This window comes from Phalacrocorax carbo, chromosome 25 (genome assembly GCF_963921805.1).
Source record: "Phalacrocorax carbo chromosome 25, bPhaCar2.1, whole genome shotgun sequence".
Classification (NCBI taxonomy): domain Eukaryota; kingdom Metazoa; phylum Chordata; class Aves; order Suliformes; family Phalacrocoracidae; genus Phalacrocorax; species Phalacrocorax carbo.
The window spans coordinates 2,487,388-2,508,001 of NC_087537.1; the positions used below are offsets into that span (position 1 = coordinate 2,487,388).

At 66.5% G+C, this 20,614-nt stretch overlaps 1 protein-coding gene across 1 annotated transcript; it reads left to right on the forward strand.

Moving 5' to 3' along the window:
- The first annotated feature begins 291 nt into the window (after positions 1-291).
- TBKBP1 (TBK1 binding protein 1) lies at positions 292-8,826 on the forward strand. Its single transcript, XM_064473058.1, has 9 exons — positions 292-513; positions 586-708; positions 786-890; positions 1,413-1,566; positions 1,656-1,834; positions 1,923-1,972; positions 6,505-6,623; positions 6,856-7,601; positions 7,846-8,826. The coding sequence occupies exons 1-9, from the start codon at positions 292-294 to the stop codon at positions 7,972-7,974; spliced, it is 1,827 nt and encodes a 608-aa protein (XP_064329128.1). The 3' UTR covers positions 7,975-8,826.
- The last annotated feature ends 11,788 nt before the right edge of the window (positions 8,827-20,614 follow it).

The following is a 20,614-nucleotide window of genomic DNA, read 5'->3' on the forward strand; positions in this document are numbered from 1 at the left end:
GTGTGGGGTTGGAGCTGCCACCAGTAGCGGCTCCCAGGACCATCCTTCCTCCATCGCCCTTTGCCGTTGGGACGCGCCAAGCTCCTGCAGACCCCCAGGACCCATCCGAGCTTGGTGGGGGCTGATCCGCAGCTCCCCCTGCCCCAGGCCAGATCCTGCACCCAGTGCCCCCGTGGCCCAACCTGCTCTGGGGGCTTCGGGCTGCCCCTGGCTGGGTTCATCGCCGCTTCGCCCAGAGAGCGAGGCCGCGGGGTCACCGTCTGTCCATCCATCCCCCCCCCCAGGCAGGACATGGACTCCATGTTTGAGGACGACATCAGCATCCTGACGCAGGAGGCGTTGGGGCCGGATGAGGACTGGCTCGACAGCCCCAACACCGACCTCTCGGGCGAGATGTGCTCGGCCTCCCACTTCGCCCTCATCACCGCCTATGATGACATCAAGAACCGGCTGACGGGGCTGGAGAGGGAGAACTCCACGCTCAAGCGCCGGCTCAAGATGTACGAGGTCAAGGTGAGGGATCAGGGCGGCCGGGGGGCGCGTGGGGCTGGGGTCCCCGCTGATGCCTCTGCCCCACGGCTGCAGTACCCACTGATCGGCGAGTTCGGGGAGGAGCACATCTTCTCCCTCTACGAGGCCAAGGAGACGTCGTTGCTCAAGAGCGAGAAGGCGTCGCTGCAGCAGCAGCTCAACCAGTTCCAGCACGAGGTGAGTGGGGCTGGTGGGGCTGGGGGACGTGGCGGGTCCCCGAGCTGCCCACCCACCCCTGCCTGCCTCCCCGGCAGCTGCAGAAGAGCAAAGAGCGGGAGGAGCAGCTGGAGGAGATGATCCAGGCCTACGAGAAGCTGTGCGTGGAGAAGGCTGACCTGGAGACCGAGCTCGGAGAGATGGTGGGTGCCGGTGGGTGCTGCTGGCCGGCACCAGTGCCTGGGGGTGTGGGGGTCCCCTTCCCCTCTCCGCGGCAGCGGCTGGGCAAACAGCTTCTCCATCCCGCGGAGGGGCCGATGCCACCGCCAGGACTCGGTGGGGATGCAGGGCTGGGGGGTCCGTGGCTGCTCACCCCCATTCTGGCCACGTTGGGGGTTGCAGGGGTGCACGTGGCTCGGCTTTATCCCTGTCTCTTCCCACTCCCGCCCTGCCAAGGGATGCTCCAGCATGGCATGTGTCCCTGTCCCGGCGCCGTGTGCTCAGGGTTGCCCGGGCACCCCTGGCTTCCCCTGCCCCATCCGGCATGATGGTCTGCAAGCCTGGGGGGGCCACCCCTGCCATGCCACCCTCTTCTGTGCTGGGGACAGACACCCACCCCATCACCCTGCCACCAGCGGGGACCCCGAGTGCCAGGGCTGCCAGGACAGGGTGACCCCCGGGGGTGGGGTGCGGTGCCAGCGGGGCTCAGCCCTCTCCCCGGGCAGCGGGCGCTGGTGGAGACGCACCTGAGCCGCATCCGGAGCCTGGAGCAGCAGCTGCGGCAGCGTGACGGCAGCACCTTCCCCGGGCTGGGGACCCCGCTGCCGGGCCAGGAGGTGCCTTTCCTCGCCCTGCACCCCAACCCTGGCCTGACCCACGGTGAGCTGCCCCCCTCCCCGCACCGCAGGACCGCCCCCCGGGGTTCCTGGGGGGTCTGTGCCGGGGGCTGAGCCGTGCCCTGCCCGCAGTGCTGGAGCGTGCCGGGGGCTGGCAGAGCCGGGGGCTGGAGGCGGCGGGGCGGCTGGAAGCTGAGCTGGAGGCGGCGCGGCAGGAGACCCAGCGCGCCCAGCACCGCGAGGAGCATCTCAAAGCCGAGTGCGAGCGGCTGCAGGCAGAGCTGAAGCACCTACAGGACACCCGGGAGCAGGTACCGGGCGGGGTCCGGCCATGTGGGACCACCCCCCATCCCCAGTGGGTGAGGGTCTGGGTGCTGACGGCATGTCTGCTCTCCCCAGGACCAGTCGGAGCGGGACATGGCCTGGGTGAAGAAGGTGGGCGACGACCAGTAAGTGCTGGGGGTGAACTGGGGCGAGGGCTAGGCTGTGGTTGAGTGGGGGGTCCCCAACCTGGCAGGGAGGGGTGGGGGCACATGGGGGTCTCTTCTGGGGCACTGTTGGGCTTCATGTTGAGGGTGTCCTTGGGGGATGTGACCTCCCTTTGGGCAGGGTCCCTGGGGGCTTCCCCCCATTGAAGTGCTGCAGGTGGGTGGGATCCTGCACCCCAAAAGCACCAGCCGCACCCCGAGAGTTTGAACTGGGCTGGAGACGCGGGGTGGGTGCGGTGGTGTCTGGCACCGTACGGTCTGCGCGATGCCGGCTCGGCGAGTGTGCCGCTGCCTCCAGAGGGCACTGACGGCTTGTGGCTGCCGCACAGCACCGCGCCGGCACCGCACAGCACCACGCCGCGCCACGCAGCCCTGCCAGGCGGCAGGAGGCCAGCTTGGCCGCACCAGGAGCGTGGCCGGGCTGCTGGGTGCCACTGGCTGCCCCTTCTCCAGCTCGCTCCGGCTCGGCACCAAACCCCGCCGGCACCGTTCCTTTTTTGCCATGGTGTCACTGAAGTGGAGCCGTCGCGGTGCCGGGACTCCGTCCTCTGGCCCTCGCACCTCTTCCTGGCCTCCTCCTTGCCGCATCCGTGAGCTCTGGGGGCTCCGTCAAGGCACCCCCGGGGTGCTGTGCGGCGCTGAGACGGGGACACCACGGATTTGGGGGTCTGGGCCACGACGCCCCCAAGCCCGGAGAGCTGGGGGAGGTGGCACGGCTCTGCCGGGGCAGGGGCTGCTTCCCGCAGCCAGACCCCTTCACCGTCCCCGGGGCCGACCCTGGCATTGGGGTGCACAAAGCAGATCTGCGCCGGCGCTGAGATTTTCCCTAAAAACAGCCGTCCGTTACCCATTTAATTAGGCAACGGCCTCGTGACCCCGCTGTCCTCGCCGCTTCAGCCTCGCACACGTGTCCCCGCTGCGGCCGGTGCTTGCGAGGCCGCGGCAGCAGGGCTCCGCACCCCTCTCGGGGGGGGGTGTGTGTGTGTGTCCGTGTGTCCCCCCGCCCCCCCGATACCGCGACACCGGGCAGGACGCACCGGGCTGGCATCGCGGCTCCTCCGGGCACGTCGGGCTGCGCCGGGCGGCGATGCACCGGGGCTGGCAGCCCATGCCAAGCTGTGGACAGATAAAAGGTGACGCGCGGGGACTCGCCTGGCGCGGGGCCGGGAAGGTGCTGGGGTGTTGTTGTTGGGGGTGGGGTCCCCCCTCCTTTTTTCCCCAAGGTGTTAGATGCTTTTGCCGTTTCTTGTCTCCCCGGCGTAAATCAGAGTGTGGGACTCGGGGGGGCTGGGCTGCAACCGCGCTGGCGTCTCTGGGGGCTGTGGCCAGGTGGCTGCTGCCCCATCTCTCTCCCACACATCCCCGGGGGGGTCCCTCAATAACCCTCCCCGTGCTTCCCCCCCTTAATTCACTTTATTTTTCACAAAGCTCAGCCCCACTGTGGCCAGGAGAGCTGGGCTCAGCCACCCATGTTGTCCCTCCCAAGGCGGGTGCCCCCTCTCCCCATCCCCCTGCCCACAATATCCAACCCCCACCGGGAAATAAAACTCCAAATATATGTATAAATACTTGCCAAACCTACCTCGGTTTTAAGACCAACGTTCCCAGGTCAGATTGGGGAAACTGAGGCACGGCTGGCTCCACACCCCTCACCCCCAGCCCTGGGGGCACCTTCCCCCCCTCCTCGGGCACAGCCTTTCCCTCCCTGCTCTTTTCTTGTAAATACAGCTCTTTTTTTTTGTAACCTGCTCCTCTCCACCACCTTTTTTTTTTGGTGTGAAAGGTGCCTTATCGGCGCTTTCCATCTCTGGGTGAATTTTCTGGCTGGCTTTTGCTGAATTAGTCAGCGTGTCACCGCGGCGTGAGCAGGGCAGGGGTCCCTGCGGGCCCCCCCCCTTTTTTTTGTTGGGATTTTTTTTTTTCCTTAGTTTTTGTCCCTTTTTTTGTCCTTTCTGAGGTCGTGGCTGTTCCCCCTTGTGCCAGGGAAAAGCTGGGAGCCAAAGCCCCGGGGGGAGCAGGGTGGGGGGTGCTGGGGGCTTGTAGGGTGCTGGAGAGCTGCAGGGCCGGGGGCCGCTTTGCAGGATGCGTCCCCAAGGTACCACCGCCGGCATCCAGGGGTCATGCAGCACCAAAATCCGGGGGTGCTGGGTGCAGGCAGGTCAGAGCACCCCCCTGCAAGCTCTGAGCCCTCTCGCTGCCCCGCTGCTGACACCTTTTTGGTGTGATTTTGTGGGTTTTAATGAATCTTGCATCCACTGGGTGCCTGTGCCGGAGCTGCCGCTGTGCTCGCTGCCTGCTTTGCCAACGATGCCGTGGTGGGACATCCCTATCCCATGCTCCCCTCCCAGGCTCCCCCAACCTCAATCCTGTGGCAAAGGGGGGCTGAGCAGCTGTTGGGGTCGTGCCTGCCCCCCCCGCCCAGCCCACGCTTCCCCCCAGCCCGGCGGCGATGGCAGCTACGCCTGCGGTTCCTGCTTTTATTTCAGTCTTCACCGGCTTCTTGTTTACCAGGTGTGATTCGCTCGAGGTCACCCCTTCCTCCCTTCCCCCCCCACCCCTCCACCTCTGTCCCCCCACCCAGGGGCGGTCTGCACCCTGGCCAGCGCCCGCACACCGCAGATTAACGCTGCCACTAAGGGTGGGGGCCAAACCCCAGTCCCCGGGTTTCTGGGGACCGTGTGGTGCCGGGGTGGGGGGGCAGCTCTGTGGTGGGGTGGGAGGGTTATGATGTGGTTGGCATCTCTCCAGGCACCAACCGTGCCGTGGGGCAGATGGGTAGCATTTTAGGGGCAGGCGGGCAGCCCCGTGGGCTGCTGGCAAGGCTGCGCCATTCCCCACCTCCCACCTCCCCAGCTGGGTCTGGTGCCGCTCACTGGGGGCTTTGGGGTGGGGGGAGGGGGACACTGCACCCCAGCCCTCCTGTGTCCTCCCAGCCCCTCGCTTTGGTTGTCCCAGCTGTGGGGAGGGGGTCTTAGCTGTGCTTTGAAGCCTCCTTGTCACCGCCCCCCCACACTGACCACAGCATCTCTGGCTGGGGACGAGGAGGGGACGCAATGCTGTTCGTCATGCCAGGCCCGTGGGGGGGGGACGCACACGCGGTCCCGCAGGATCTGGCCCGCTCCCGCCGGAGCAGTGATGCTCCGCGGTGCTCTCGGCAGCCGGGCAGGCGTGGGCGGCCGGGTTTTCGGCGGCTGTTTTGTTCTCACGGCTTATCTGCAGTTGCGTATCAAAAATGCACAGTTTGCCCTGAAACAGAGCTTTTTTTGAGAGGTGGGTGGCACCAAGACCCCCCCATGTTTCCCTCCCCAGCACCAAACCTCCTGAAGAGCCTCACAGATGTGCCGGCTGCAGGAGGGACCCACAGGGTGGGTCCCTGCCCTCCCTCCCGTGCAGGCAGGGGTCCCGGCAGGGTGCCCTGGGTGGGGGCCGGGGGCTGCTCGTTCCCCCCTCTCCGGCACCGCTCACTCCTCCGCCCCAGCACTGCGGTTTTAGCGCTTCCTCTCTGTGCTTCAGTGTGACTTTGGGGGGGGGCGCTGGGGTGCCCCCGCGGGAGTGGCTGAAATCCAGCAGCGGGGCTGGGAGAGTCTGGGGAACCCCCCCCGCTTTGGGGAACACCCGCAGCCTCCGGGCTGGGGTCCCGCGCTTGGAGCCGGGTGCCCGCGATGGGCCACAGAGGGGAAACTGCGGCAGGAGAGGTGGGAGCCGGTGGGGCCACGGCTGGGGCGGGGGTCTGGGTGGCAGTCGTGTCCGGGGATGTCCCTGGGTGCTCGAGTCCTTGGTGCCACCCTGGCAGGGCCATAGGGACGTGGCACGGGGACCCGGCTGGGGAAATGTCTTTTTCTCTCTTTCTTTCCTTTTTTCCTCTTTTCCTTTCCCTTCTCTCTCTCCTTTTTCTCTCTCTCTCCTTTTTCTCTCTTTATCTACTTTTTTCTTCTTTCTTTTTTTCTTCTTTCTTCTTTTCTTTTTCTTCACCCCCGCCCCTGATGAGACGACAGGAGGGCGGGCAGGGGCAGACCTGTCGGCTGCTGTTACGAGCGGCGTCTCCCGGGTCCCCGGGGTGTCACAACGGCTCAGCTGAACTCCCCGCACGCGGCGCAGGAGGACGCGTTGAGCCCCCAGCCCCGCGGGGCCCTCGGGAGATGGCTTCTCCCTTCGCATCACCACAGAGAATATGGTTTTGAAAAGCGACACCGAAGTTGGGGAAGAATTGATGACTTTGTCAGGGCCTCCGAGAGCTGGGCGAGGGGGTTGGGGGGAGCACAGCACCCACCTTCCTCCTGCTCCCGGCTGCTCCCAGTGCACAGGGGGGCTGCGGGGGCGATGCCTGGCGGTGCACGGCCACAACTTTTCCTTTTTGAGTTAAAAGCCTGAATTTGGATTAGTTTTGGGTGCACCCCCCCCAGCACCCCATGTCGGGGGGGGGGTGGGGAGGGGGCTCCCGGCCAGGGGACCGGGGCTGCTTCGCCCTCGGTGACGCTTTGTCCCCGCCGCAGGGTGAACCTGGCGCTGGCCTACACGGAGCTGACGGAGGAGCTGTGCCGCCTGAGGAACGTCAGCTCCCTGCAGAGCCAGATCCTCCGCGCCCTGCTGCAGGAGAAGAGCCTCAACGGCGGTAAGGGGGGTGCCCGGGGGGGCTGGCACCCCACGGATGGCTAGGGCTGGGATGCAGAAACGGGGAGACCGCACTGGGTACCCATCCTGGGGAGCGTCCCTCCCGCGAGGGTTCCCCATGCTGCATCCCCCTGTCCGCCCGGCGCACATATGGGTGATGAGGGGTATTTTCTGTGCCACCGAGCTGATGGCGGGGTATTTTCTGTGCTCCCCCACCCCGTTTTGCTTTACAGGCCAGCGCCACTCCCCGCTGTCCCAGTGCCATTCCCCGGTCCAGCAGCGTCGCTCGCCCGCCCCGCAGTGCCCCTCGCCCGCTCCACCGGGGCGTCCGCCGGCACCCCAGTGCCAGTCGCCAGCGCTGCAACGGCGCTCACCGGGACCCCCCAGCCAGTCGCCGGCCCAGCAGCGCCGCTCGCCAGCCCCCGGCCCCTGCCAGTCCCCAGCCCAGCAGCGCCGGTCCCCAGTGCCCCCTTCCAGCCAGTCACCTGCCCAGCAACGCCGGTCGCCGGCCCCACCACCCTGCCCGTCCCCGGCTTCGGCATCGCCACACCGGCTCCCCGGTGAGAGGATGGAGCTGGGCTATGCCAAACCCTCCAGCCGCCACATCAAAGCCGGCTTCCAGGGCCGCCGCAGCTACTCGGAGGTGAGCAACGTGGCCCTGTACCAGCAGAGCCGCTCGCTCTGGCTCCAGCCCGAAGCCTCGACGCTCCCGAAGCACCGGCCCTATGGCGAGGTGTACCTGGGGGGCGCGGGGTCCCCCCTGAGCACCCACGAGCCCTTTGAGGAGCACGTGCGCTTCGAAAAGCAATCATCGGATGAAGAGGAGTGGGCGCTCCCCAGCCCCCCCAGCCCCGAGGCGGGGGCCATCCGCTGCGCCTCCTTCTGCGCCGGCTTCCCCATCCCCGACGCCGAGGCCGTGCAACGGACGGCCGCTGCCTACGCCCGGGCAGAGCATGCCCAGTCCTGGCCTTCGATCAACGTAAGCGGGACCCCCCTTGGGGAGGTGTTGTGCTGGTTTTTGGGGGGGGAGAGGCAAGGGAACCCCACCACCGTGCAGGCAGGGCGATCGCCCCACAGCGTGCCTCGGTTTCCTTATCTCTGACCGGCTGCGCGGTAGCTCAGCCTGTACCCGGCAGCGGGAGGGTGCTGGGAGGGAGGAGGGGGGGGATGTGGCTCCCACGGGGAGCGGGTGGTGGGCTCAGGGCCACCCTGTGCCCCCGCAGCTGCTGCTGGAAACGGTGGACTCGGAGGTGCGGAGCTGCCCGCTGTGCCAGCTGGCCTTCCCCATCGGCTACCCGGACGATGCCCTGGTGAAGCACATCGACTCGCACCTGGAGAACAGCAAGATCTGAGCCTCCTGCCCCCTCCCCGGTCTTTGGATGCTGCATGAGAACACACGAGGAGCGACACAGCTCCCAAAATACCTCCAAGTCTTCAGTAGCTACAGAAAGACTGAGCTCGCCCCCCCCCCCCCCCACAACCCCGGAGCCCCCTGGAGCTCCCAGCCCCCGTAATTGGGCTCCTCCGCTCCTGCCTCACCCCGTCCCTGCATCCGCGCTGGGTTTGGATGCTCGAATCGGGGTGCTGGGACAGCACCGTCCCGAGTGGTGCCTGGAGGGGGCCTGCGTGCACCCTTGGGTGTCATCTGCACCCTTGGGTGTTGCTGCTTGATCTCAGGGAGGATTCAAGGGGCCGGGTCCTGGATCCGGCCCCCAGGAAGCAGGTGAAGGGAAGGGGCTGCCCCTTCCCTGGCTCCTTGGGTCAGAGTTGGGTTTGGGGGGGTGGGGGGGAGCAGCTGCTTGTTCTCGGTTCCCCCCACCTCGTCCCACCGGTTCAAGCATCTTTCCACTCTTTCGCATTAAAAGCACCCCCCCATTTCTCCCCTCTCCCCATAATGATGCTGCTGAGAAACAAACCCCGAGGTGCAGCATGGACCCCCCACCATTGCACTGGGCGCCGCAGCCCTAGGGCTCTCCCTGACCCTGGACCCCCCATTGTGGGGACAGCGCATCCGCCAGCAGCCCCCCACACCATCAGAACCGCCCCCCTCAGCTTTAGCCCAGGGCTGCAGGTGGCTGCTCACACAAAGCCCCCCACTCCATCACCCCCGTCCCCCCTCCACGTTCAATCTACCTCAAAGCCGCCGGGGAGAGCGGGGGGGTCCAGAGCACCATCCCCCACCACTGAGCCACTCCGCGCTGCATGTTTCCCCCCATGCCACAGCGCGCCCCCCCCCCCCATGCACCCTGGGGGCCCGGCTGAGTGTGGGCCCCCCCCCACTGCACCGGGACCCCCGGGCGGAGGGACCCGCGCTCTCTGCAATGCCACTGACTCCAATAAATAAAACCTTTCCAGTGCCCAAAATGCCGTGGGGGGACCAGAGCCACCTCCTCTCTTCGGGTCCCCTGGGGAGGGAGGGGGGTGCTGGGCTGTGGGTGCTCCCCGGGGGTGGGGGCGAGCCTGGTGCTGGTACAGCAGAGCCAACTCGTGTCACCAGGGCCCAGCGGGGCGGCCGCGGGGGTGATAGGGTTCAGGGTGCCCGTTGTGGGTAACCTGTACCCGTGGCCCTGTTCCCGGCACAGCGACACGTTTCGGGTTTACTGGCCTGGCAGGCGACAAGAAATGGGACAATCAAAAGCAAAACAAAAACCATCACCAGCCCCAGGGGTGACGACAGGGGCACGACCAAACCCTGGCCCTGCAGAGCCAGCGCTGGTGTGTGGCCAGACCGGTGCCTCCAGGGTCTCCTTGTAGCTGGGGACATCCCCCCCCCCGGGGCTTGTCCCAAGCTGGGGGGCTGCGGGGCGGGTGCGGGGGGGATTGTCTTTGTGATGATGCCAACGCGGGTGCTGGGCTTGGCTCATCCGAATCACGATGGCACGGCCCTGAGCCGCTCACCCTGGTGATGCCGAACGTCCCCAGGGTGACACACCGGGGATAAAATGGACATTGGGACCCCCAGCCCCATGTGGGACCCCGGCACGGAGCAGCCCTGCCCTTCCCGAGGGGAGCCGATGGGCGAGCAAGGCGCTGTGGGGGAGAGCGTGCGGCCCCGAAGGCGCAGGGCTGGGACCGCAGAGGAAGCAAACAGCCCACGAGGTGCCGGGTAAGCGAAGCGCCGAGCGGGGCAGCGCTGGAGGGAGCCCGAAGCTGGGGTCGGGGCTGCAAAGGGAGGGGTAGTGGGGGTACCCTTGGGTGTGACACCAGGGCGATGGTCGCAAAGCATCCACGGCAGCGGGTGGAGGTCGGGGAGGGCAGCCGGGCTTCACGTCTCCCATCACCTGCTGGCAATCGGCCTTGTTAAGGGCTGCTGCTTCTCCCTCGTAACGTTACCAGCAAATGGGCTGAGGTGGGGGAGACCCCGCAGGGCTTGGGGTTCAGCGGGGTGATGGCCAGGGTGAAGGTGCTCCTGGTTAACCAGGGGAAAGGGTCTGCCCCATGCACGGGGAAGCCCCATCCCTCCCACCGTGGGTACCATCACTCCCACAGCACCACCGAGACCCACTCCTCCGTGTTCTTGTAGGGCCTTCAGCCTCCCTGCCTGCAGGGGGAGGGTTGGGGGGAGCCCTGTGGGGCCCTTGGCTGATTTTGCACCCTATGGGGATGTGGGTGCATGACCTCGGCGCTGATACCCTTAAACTCGGCTTCTTTTCAGAAATCCCAGTCCCTGTCTGCCCTGGCTCTGGCTGGGAGCATCCATGTGATGAGCTGTGACCGTTCTTAGGCCTCTCTGCCTGGGGGAGGCTGCGGGACGTGACGGGAGGGCTCTGTCCCGGCTCCTCGAGCACAGCCCTGAGCAAGGCACAGAGCCAGTTCCCAGCCGCCGCTGTATGGCAGGCTGCGGGGCGATGGTGTGAAGAAGATAGGCTCCGTGCTGCTGGTGAGGCAGCGGAGCAGCGGGCGTTATCGCAAGCTGATCTCTGCATCTGGCAGGGGAGGGGGAGGAAGAGCAGCCCCTGCCCCAGGCTGAGCTGGATCCGGCCCCCTGGCTGGGCATCGGCAGCCCTGGGGTGCCAGGCAGCGAGGGGGCTGAGCCGAGGGGGACGCAGTGACCCCCCGTGGGGACACGATGCTGCGGGCGAGGGTCCCAAAAAGAGTGAAATGGGGGAGGTTGCACCCATCCAGGGATGAGGCCTGATCCGCACCCGGCGTGGCCTCAAGGGCAGCCAGGCTCCTCCACCTGTCCACCAGTTTGGACTGGAAATGCACAGGGACAGTAGCAGGGGGCGAGGGGGTGGGCCCGGTGGCGGGCAGGGGGTGCCCGGCCCCCACCCTCTCCTGCCACCCACTCTCCCCCCCAGCTCCTCTCTCTTTTTTTGAAATCACGTGATAAATGTCAAACGGCGTGTGCCGTTACTCATCCCACTGTCGACTCAGCGCCGCTTTCCTCCGGGGGCGGCTGCCGCTGAGTCAGTAGGCTGCTGGGCTCCCCCAGGGGCACGGGGACCCCCGGCCCCCCCAAAACACCTCCCGCTCCTGGACCGTGTAGGAGGAGCCAGGCGGCTGTGGGACATGTGTCACCCGGGGCAGATGCGTCCCCCATCCCAAGTGCACGATACTCGTGTGAGTTTGGGGGTCCCAATACTTGGGGTTGGGGTGTTCACCTGCGATGCCACTTTCTGGGGGCTGCCCCACTCCTCTGGGGGGGGGACGGACAACAAAGGGCTGGTGGTCACCCCAGGATGCCCATGCTCGTGGGGGGCACAACGCTGGGTGCCCGGCGGCTGTGCGGTGCCTGCGGTCACGGGGCGAGCAGTTTGTCACATCCCGTGAGCAGGATGCAGGCACTTCACACACACCCCCTGCACCCCCACCTTCACCCATGGGGACCAGCCCGCCTCAGCCCCACTCTGCATGGGGAAACCCTGAGATATCCCCATTATGAGAGGGACAGGTCCCCAGCGATGCCTCCCGTACCCCCGGGACCCCCATGCCACCCAGCTGCGGCTCCAGCGCCCGGCGTGCGGGGCAAGCCAGGCTGCCCGTGGGGGTGTGAGTGTGTGGCCCTGTTTCCTCCGACCCCCGCCCCCCACCCCCACCCCCTTGGGTGCCGCTGCCTCCTTGGCACCTCGCAGGAGGGAGCTGCAAACCGCAGCACTGGGTTGTGGTTTTTGGTCTCATCCTCACCACCCCGCCAGGGCAGCAGGGCTTTTTCCTGGGGCACCCACCCGGCGCTGAACTGGGTGCTCGTGGGGAGCCAGTGCACCCCAGGGTGTCTGACCGCTGTGCAGGGCTCAGGGTGCTGCAATGCCACCCGTGCGTGGCTCCCCTGTCCCCAAAGCCACCCCGGAGCACCTCTGCAGCTGCCCTGCGCTAAGGGTGCTGGGGGGCGGGGGGGGACACGGCCCGCTGTCCCCACGTCTCGGGGCGGGGGACCGGGCAGCGGGGAGCATCGTCCCGCTGCTGCAGGCGTTGCAGCCCACTCCCCACGGCAGCGGCTGGGGACGGGACGAGGTGGTGGTCAAGCCCAGGGGTCTCGTGTGGGGGTCCCACTGGCAGCAGGGGGTGGGAGGTCCCGTGTCAGGACTCGTGGGCGCTCAGCGTCCAGCTGGACCCGTCGGGTCCCTGCTGCGGCCTGGCTGCGCCAGCTGCGGTGACAAGGGACGAGCTGGTCCCACCGCGGCTGTGAGAGGGCTGGGCTGTGCGGGGGCTTCCAGCGGTGGCAGAGGCTGGGGTCCATCTCCTCCAGCCTGTCCTGAGGGCGGCGGGAGCATCCCCGCGGGGGGGGGAATATCCCCGAAACACCAGGGATGTCACAGCCCCTGCACAGAGCATCGTCCTCCAGCGCTGCCCGGGTGCGTGCAGCCCCCTCCCCACCCCGAGGCTGTGCCCCCCACCCATGGCGGGGTCACGCCTGGCTCCGTACCCGCATCCCCTGGCGTCCCGGCCCCCCACGCCAGCCCTGCCTCGCGGCAGGTCACACCTCGCCGTTTCCTATGCAGCAACTTTCTTTTTTTTTTTTTTTTCTTTCCCAGCAAAAAACCCCTCTTATTTTGGGCCGGTTGAAAGGTTTCTTTTTCCAGCAGGCTTTCGGGGTTTTTTTTCTTTTCTCGGCGTTTCTTTTCTTTTCTCAGTGTTTCTATCATTTAGGGGAAAAATGAAGCAATTCTCACTGCTCAGGTCCCGCTTTCTCCTGCAGCTGGGTCCTGCGTCACAGGGTGGGGGACGGGGGCCAGGGATGCTCCTGCCCCATTGCTGAGTGTTCGGGGCCACCTCCAAGCAGGGAGGCCAGTGGTGACAGCCAGACCTGGCATTCCCAGCTGTGTGTGCTGTGAAGGGTATTCTCTGATGTCTAGTAAATGTTGTGCTGTTGTCTTGCCCTGGGTGTTTCTCATTCCTTTCAACTTTGCCTACTGAAGGGCTCCATATGCTCATGGGGATCACCCACATGCACAAGCTGAACCCCCCCAAACCAGGCTGGAGGGATCCCTGCAGCTCCAGGAGGGCTCCAGGAGACCCCTCCAGCTCAGCTTGGGGGCTGCGGCAGCAGCTCGGCTCAGCTGCCCTCCGTCGGGGTTTATAGGAAACGGCACTGCGAGGAAGCGCTTGGTGCTCCTGCCTGGGTGAGCGTTTCTTTCCAGCCGTGGGCGCCGAAAGGCCCCTCTGTGCCGCGGATCCGGTGTGAGTCAAAGCCGGAGCCCTGGGGTTTAACCACAAGCCCCAGAGCTGCCGTGTCATGGGGGAGCATCGCCAGAGGCGTTTATAAGAAATGGAGGGGCTGCCCGGCCGGGGGAAGGGACCCCGGCTGGCACAGGGGGCTTTGCCCACACCCTTAGAGAGAAGCCCTTTGGCCCCGTGGGCAGGCGCAGCACGATCAGCGGCTGCAGCGGCGGCCGCAGGCTTGGCTCTCGGCCCATGTCTTCTGCAAAGGACTCTGGGCTGCTGCACTTTGGCTTCTCATCTCAGGCCCTTCCCAGGGGTGTCTGGCACCCTCATTGCCCTGGGGTGCCCACGTCACCCCAGGGTGCTCACATCACCTTGGGTACCTGCATCCGGCTGGGTGCCTGGTCCCTGCATCACCCCGGGTCCCTGCATCGCCCTGGGAATGCCCGGCTCACCCCGGGGCGCCGGCATCTACCTGGGGTGCTTGATGCCTGCATCACCCCGGGATGCCCACATGACCCTGGGGTGCCTGGCTCGCCTGCCCTGCAGGCAGCAGCTGCCTGTCGTTCCCCTGCCAGCCCCGGCTCTGGTCGCGGCACCGCTCGCTGCTGGTCCCCTTCCACACACACGTGTGCCCGCAGCTGCCTGACCTTTCGCAGATGCTCTTCCTGGAGAGACAGAAGGTTTTTGCACGTGCCTCGCCCTCCCCAGCCTCGGCTCCCCACAGCCTCGGGGGGAGCGGTGGTGGCTCCTGTGGTCCCCGGGGACCTCCTGCCCCGGATATGCCAACCTGCCACCTCAGGGAGGGTGTGGCACGTCCCCTCCTGGCCAAGACACCCCAGTGTCCTTCATCATCCATTGGCTCTTCAGCAGCCATCTGTGGTGATGCCCCCCACCCCCACGCCGTTCCCAACCACCGAGGGGCCGCGGCCTCAAATGACAGCGGGGGACGGACGGACGGCACAGCCCCGGCTGCCATGTGCCCAGCGCCATCACGGCTGCTGCGGAGAGACAAGTGCCACCAGGCCCCCCGGGGACCCACAGGCTGCCTGCCCGGCTCCGGCCTCGCACGCCGGGGACCCACCGTCTCGCTGCGGGGAGGTGACGGAGCCAACGCGGCCTGACATGGGCCTCCTGCCTCCCCCCACCCCCCCATGGCCAGCGCCTCGCCAGCGCCCGCCGGGGGGGACTTCTTGGCTGTCACAACCCATCTGCATCGGGGGCAGCGTCTGCTGGCGCTGTAAGTGGGGTTAAACTCAGGGTCACCTAGATCGAGCATCCAAGGCAGGGGGTGTCTAGCAGAAGACAACACACACACCCCGCCCAAAAAACCCCTGTGCCCTGGCACCCCTTGTCCCAGATTGCTGCTGGGGTGGGATGCAGGGAGTGATGCTCCGGGATGCAGGGATGCAGTGGAGGGAGGGACAAAAAAATATGTCGCCTGGTCCCTGTGTGGCTCTCGGGGACAGCACGGTGGTGGCCAGCCATGGCGGTGGCCCGGTGGCAGATGTGTCCCCAGGGAGCTGCTCTTCACCTCCCGCTGCAGGTCCTGGCTCTCACTGCGGCCGCGGGAACACGTCGGACTGTGACGGCCACGACCCACTGGTGGCCCTGCTCTGGCCAGTGGCCCAAAACCCAGCACCAGGCGGGCACCCGGGGGCCATCGACACCCACGCCGGCAGCCTGAACTCCCTGTGACCCGCCAGGACGTCAGCCACGGCCACCGCCAGCACGAGGCCACCCCGGGCACGGGGGCACCCTTGTGGGGAGCACAGCCCCAGCGGTCCCTGCTGCAATCCCGTCCTGAACCCTGCCACGGGAAACCTCAGGGTCCCCTAAAGCCTTCCAGCGCCCACGGGGCAGCTCGGAGCTGGGAAAATGGCATTTTGGGGACAAATCTGGCCCCACTTGTGCCAGCAGGAGCATTCTGGCCTGATGCTGAGCCTAGGCGCTTTGGAGGAGCTGGGTTTTGGGCAGGTGGGATTTGGGGCCCACCCCCCCAGCAGAGATACGTGCTGCCAACGGTGCATCCCGTACCCTTCTACCTCCATCGCACCCCTCCCTCCTTTTCGGCTCCCCCCCGCCGCCGCTCAGGCTCGCATCGCGCCGGCTGGACCCGCGGGCGGCTCCTTTTAACCAGCGGCTGAAATGAAACCGGCTCCAGCTCCTTCCCCCTGACCTATTTTTAACATTTGATTGGATTTTTTTTTTTTTCTTCTCTTCCCGCGCGCCGGCCCCGGGTGCGACCGCGGTGTCAGCCCCGCGTCACATCAATTAACGCGCGCGGGGCGTCATTTGTCACTTTGCATTTCCCAAAGGCCCCTCACCCTGCCGCTGCCGTGGTGGTGGGCGCACGCCGGGCTGGGTGTGCCCACCGCAGGATGGGTGCCGGTGATGCTCCTCCTGCCCGGCATTTCGGAGTGCCCAGCTCTGCATGGTGGGGATCCAGTGGCCGGTGCTGCTGTCTGCTTTGGTGGCATCCTGGTGCTGGGTAGGAGGGTCCCCAGCAGGGCTGGGACACCCAAGTGCAGCCCCCCCCCCCCGTCCCTGAGCAGCCGGTGCCGACACCTCCACTTCCGTCGGCAGGGCCCCCACGGGTATTTTTAACTCCAGGCTCTGTCGTTTGGCACGCAGCAAGTGTCCGTCCCCGCCGCTGCCCTGCCTCCGGCTGCCTCCCCCAGCCCCTGCCACCCTCCAGGGCAGGATCGGACCCTCCAGAGCCGCGTGGGACCTTGCAGGACTGCATGGGACCTGATGGGACCCAATGGGGCAGGATTGGACCCTATGGGGGATGATCGGCCCCTACATAGCAAGATAGGACCCTGCAGAGTAGGATGGGACCCTGCAGGACAGGATGGGACCCAACGAGGTAGGATGAGACCCTACCTGGCAGGACAGGACCCTGCAGCACAGGATGGGAACCTATGGAGCAGGATTGGACCCTATAGGGCAGGATTCCCTCCTACCGGGCAGGATGGATGGCTGGAAAGCAGGACTAGGCTCTATGGGGCAGGATCAGACCCTGTAGGGGAGGACGGGACACTTCAGGGCAGCGCTGGTCCCTGCAGGGCAGGATTGGATCCTATGGTACAGGATAGGATCCCGTGTGGCAGGACCTGGAGACCCAGCTGGGACCCTGCAGGACAGGATGGGACCTAAAGGGGCAGGATGAGACCCTACGTGGCAGGACAGGACCCTGCAGGATGGGATGGGACCTAGAGGGGCAGGACTGGTCCCCCGTGGGGCAAGATCAGACATAGCCATCTCTGCTGCTGGGCAGGGGCATCCTCCACCCCATCCCAGAGGGGTCCTGTCCCCCCATGTCCCCACGTCACCCGTGCCACCAAGCCCGCGGGACCCCTCCCATGGCCAGATCCTCGAACGGGGGCTCTCGGGAGGGCCGCGGCAGGGCGGGTGATCCCACACACGCGTGTGCCCACAGGGGCTGCGCGTTGTCAGAAGCTGTAGCCCGTGTCTCGCCCGCCATCCCCCCACCCGGTCAGCGCACATCACTCCCCGGCCTTCGCCTCCCGCTGACGAAGAGGAAGGGCCGGGGGCCCGAGCCCCGAGCCCCACGCGCCCCCGTCACGCTAAGCTGGCCAGACAGGGGCTGCAGCCCCCCGGCGCTCCCCAGGGAGCCACAGCTTTTCACCGAGGATCTGGCTCCCACTGAAGCAAATCGCCTCGTACAGGAGGGGGGCGAGGGGCTGCGGAGAGGCGGCGGGGGGTGAAACGGACTCCCCCCAGGCCCGGCGGGCGTTGGCGGGGGGGGCCCTCGCCCAGCCGGCGGACCCCCCGCGCTGCACGCGCGCACGTGGCGGGCCTCCTGTGCGCACGCGGGCGCGCACACGCCAGCATCCTTGGCACGCACGCGGCTGGCTCCCTTGCACACACACGCACCCCCCCCCCACCTTGGTGTGTAACACACACCAGCCCCCTGCACACCCATGCACGCACCGGCCCCCTCACGCACTGGCCCCCTTCCACACCCGTGCGCATACCGGCACCCTCTCACACCCGTGCCCCCTTGCACGCACACCCCCTCCGGCCCCTCGCACACCCATGCACAGAGACCCCCAGCCCTCTCGCACACCCAAGCACACATAGCGGCCCCCCCCTCGCACACCCACACAGCCCCACGCTCATCGCTGCTCCCCGGTGCTCCTGCACCGTGCTCGGGGAGGGGACGGTGGCACCCTGGGGACGGTGGCACCCTGGACGCAGTGACACCGCGGACATGGTGACACCTGGGCAGGGATGCGGTGGGAAGCTGCCCCATGCACACTGCCACCTCCCACGCGGGCTCCCACAGCCACGGTGAGGAAGAGGAGGAAGGACCAAAGCCAAACTGCGGTTCGGTCTCTTGGGGCCAGCGGGCAGAATCTGTCCCGCAGGTGGGAGGCAAAGAACCCACCACTGCTGAGCCCAGTGACTCCGGGAGCTGGGGCTTCGAGCGGGACCACCCCAGGGACAGGGCATCAGGGGGCTCCCTCTGCCCGAACCCCAGGGCCCTCCGGGAGTGCGGTGGCAGCGGCGGTGGTGGCGGGGGCGCGGGGGTTGGCGGCGTGGGGCCGAGCACCAGGAGGGTTTTGGATGGCAGCGGCTGGAACGATGTTAATGACTTTTCTTCCTGTTGCTCTCCTTTTACACCGAGGGCAGCTCCGTAACCAGAGCTGCTTCCTTCCCCGAGATTAAGGAGCCGTCTGCTCGGCCCCCCCCCGCAGCCACTGACCCCCTGCCCGGAGCTGCCACCGACTTGTCACCCCTGGCTGGCTCAGGCCTGGCCCCGGCAGCGCTGGAGGAGCAGCTCCCATCCCCAGCACCCATGGGTGCCCTCCTTCTAGTGGGGTCTGGTGGCAGGAGGTGCTGAGCATCCTCCCAGCGCCGGTCAGGATTCCTCCCACAAGATGGGGAGATGGTTTGAGGGTGTTCGGGGGAAGCCCCACAGCAGGACAGGCTCATCACAGCCCCCCCTGCTCCCCTCCTTCCCCCCGGGCCTCCCCCGTGGGGCTTCCCCCCAAGCAGGGCTGCCGAAGGGCCGGGGTGCAGCGTGGCGGCCGCCTGCCAGCACCAGGTGGTGTGGGGCAGGAAGGAGGAGGGTGACAGTGCTGGGGTGCAGGGCGGGGAGCAGCGGCGTGGGGAGGACGGGGGCCGGGACCCACCGCAGTGGGGGCTGAGCCTCCGAAACTGGCCGCTGGCTCTGCCTCGTTCCCCACTCGTCACTGCCCGCGACTCAGTTTCCCCTGCCCGCGCTGACTCAGGGCACTGCTGGTGGCAGGGCACCTGGCTACGCTTTTGGGGGGACGGACGACAGGGCGCCTGGGGTGCTCTGACTGCAGGATGGCCAGGCTGGGGGTGCGGGAGGGGGGTTTGCAGGGTGGGAGCCCAGGCAGGCTATGGAGGAGCTCGGCAGCATCGCTCTGCTCCGGTGTACAGCGGGGAGAGACCATGGATGTGGCTCCCTTTGGTCCCTGGGCTGCAAAGCACCCAGGGCTGGATGCAGCCAGGTGCAGGATGTGGCCCCGGGCCCGGCTGCGCTGGGGGTCCCCCGGGTGGGTGGCAGGTGGCCGGCCTGGCCCGGCCGCGCTGCGGTTTGCATTCATGCCTCCATGAACTTCTCAGCAACGCACTGCCTTCGAGCAGCAGCGAGATGCAAATTCCTCCGGGGTGGGGGGAGTATTTTTGTTTTTCCCTGAGACCAAATTTAGCCCCCGTGGGTGCCCGGTGCCTTCGCGCTTGTTTTAATAATGAAAACAGGAACAATGCCATTTACTAAGAAAATAACCCCCAAGTTTCCCCTTGCTCCCCAGCAGCAAAATTCCTGCCGGAAAAGCAAATCCCCGCAGCAGCACCAGCACCTGCCTGGGGTCTGGGCTGGAGGGTGGCGTGGGGACAGCGGGGCTTGGGGAGAGAGGGGCTTGGGGTCAGCAGGGCATGGGCTTGCACCCTGATAGGAGCTGGCTCCTGCCCAGTGCCTCTGCCAGGGGTTTGGTGCTGGGGTCAGCCGGGCTGATGGCCAGGAGTAGTGAGATGCAGGATGGGGACGTGTCGCAGAGGCGACATGGAGATGGGGGTGTCTGGGATAACCCCCCTGCAAAGGCTCCCACCCCCATCCCGTGCTGGCACTGGACAACCCAGGGATGGGGATATTCAATTCTGCAGCTGCAGGAGGAGAAACCGAGGCACAGGGCGATGCCAGGGCTTGCCTCAAGCTGGGGCTTGGCTCTTGGGAGACTGGAAATCCTGCCAGGGACGGACGTGGGCTCAACGCTGCAGCTGGTTTGGGGAGGGATGTGGCCCGCGGGGCAGAGCCTGCGAGGCAGCAAGTGTGGCTCTGGCCCACGGGGCGTATCCTGCAGTGTGAGCCGCTTCCTCCCCAGCCCCTCTGCGGGTGCTGGTGTTTCGGCGAGCGCAGGAAACCAGGCGGGTGGCCAGGAGGGACCAGGCGCAGGGGACACACACTGCCGCCCTCGGCCACCGGCCCCACGCTCTCAGGGATGCTCAGATGTGCAAAGTGCCATGTTGCATCAGCCGTCTGCAGAGGGGAAACTGAGGCGCAGGACTTGAAGCGGGGAGTTTGGCGCCAAGGAGGTCCCAGGACTCCTGCCCTCCAGGAAGGGCCCTGAAGGTGAGGATGCGCAGCTGGCTTTGCTGCTGCAGAGGTTTGGATCCAAAATCTTGGTGCTCCCTCGCCATGGACGGCTGAGCTCAGGCTGTTTAGCGCAGAGACTGTCCCATCCCAAGGAACGTAGTGTCAGAGGGGACCAAGCCTGAATCCCGGGCTGAGGATGCCCCAGAGCATCCCTGTAGCCAGCAGAAGGGGCTGTCGGAGGCTGTTCAAGGTGACAGCCAGGACACATCTCCCAGCTCTCCTCTCCCTCCTGGCCCCAAATGAGTCTTCCCTGCACAGGGACACTTGTGACAACCATTGCCCCAGGAGTCCCGCTGTGTCTCCCAGGGAGGGCACTGTCCCTGGTGTCACTTTACCATGGCGGGGGGGGAAGACTCAAGGACATGACATCCTGGGGACAGAGCCACGCTCCTTCTCCCGCCTCGCCCGACCATGCTATCCGCACCATCTGAGACCAGGACCCCCAGCAGCAATGGGGACATGGGACAGCGGTGGCAAGTCCCCGGCCACGGGCGCAGCAGGGATGCTCGTGAGCCCGACACCCGCCTGGATGGCCGCGACGGCTGATCTCGCAGCGGGGGGGTGTGCCTGTGAATTTATCCTCGCCGGCGATGGTATAACAGGAATGAATTAGCACGTCGTGACGTCAGGGAGCACATGTGCTGCAGCACTTGCTTCCCCCCCGTTAATGAGTCGCTCCCCCCCATCCATAACCCTCCTCCGGCCTTTATTTTTCCTCCTAGAAAAAATTTCTGGAA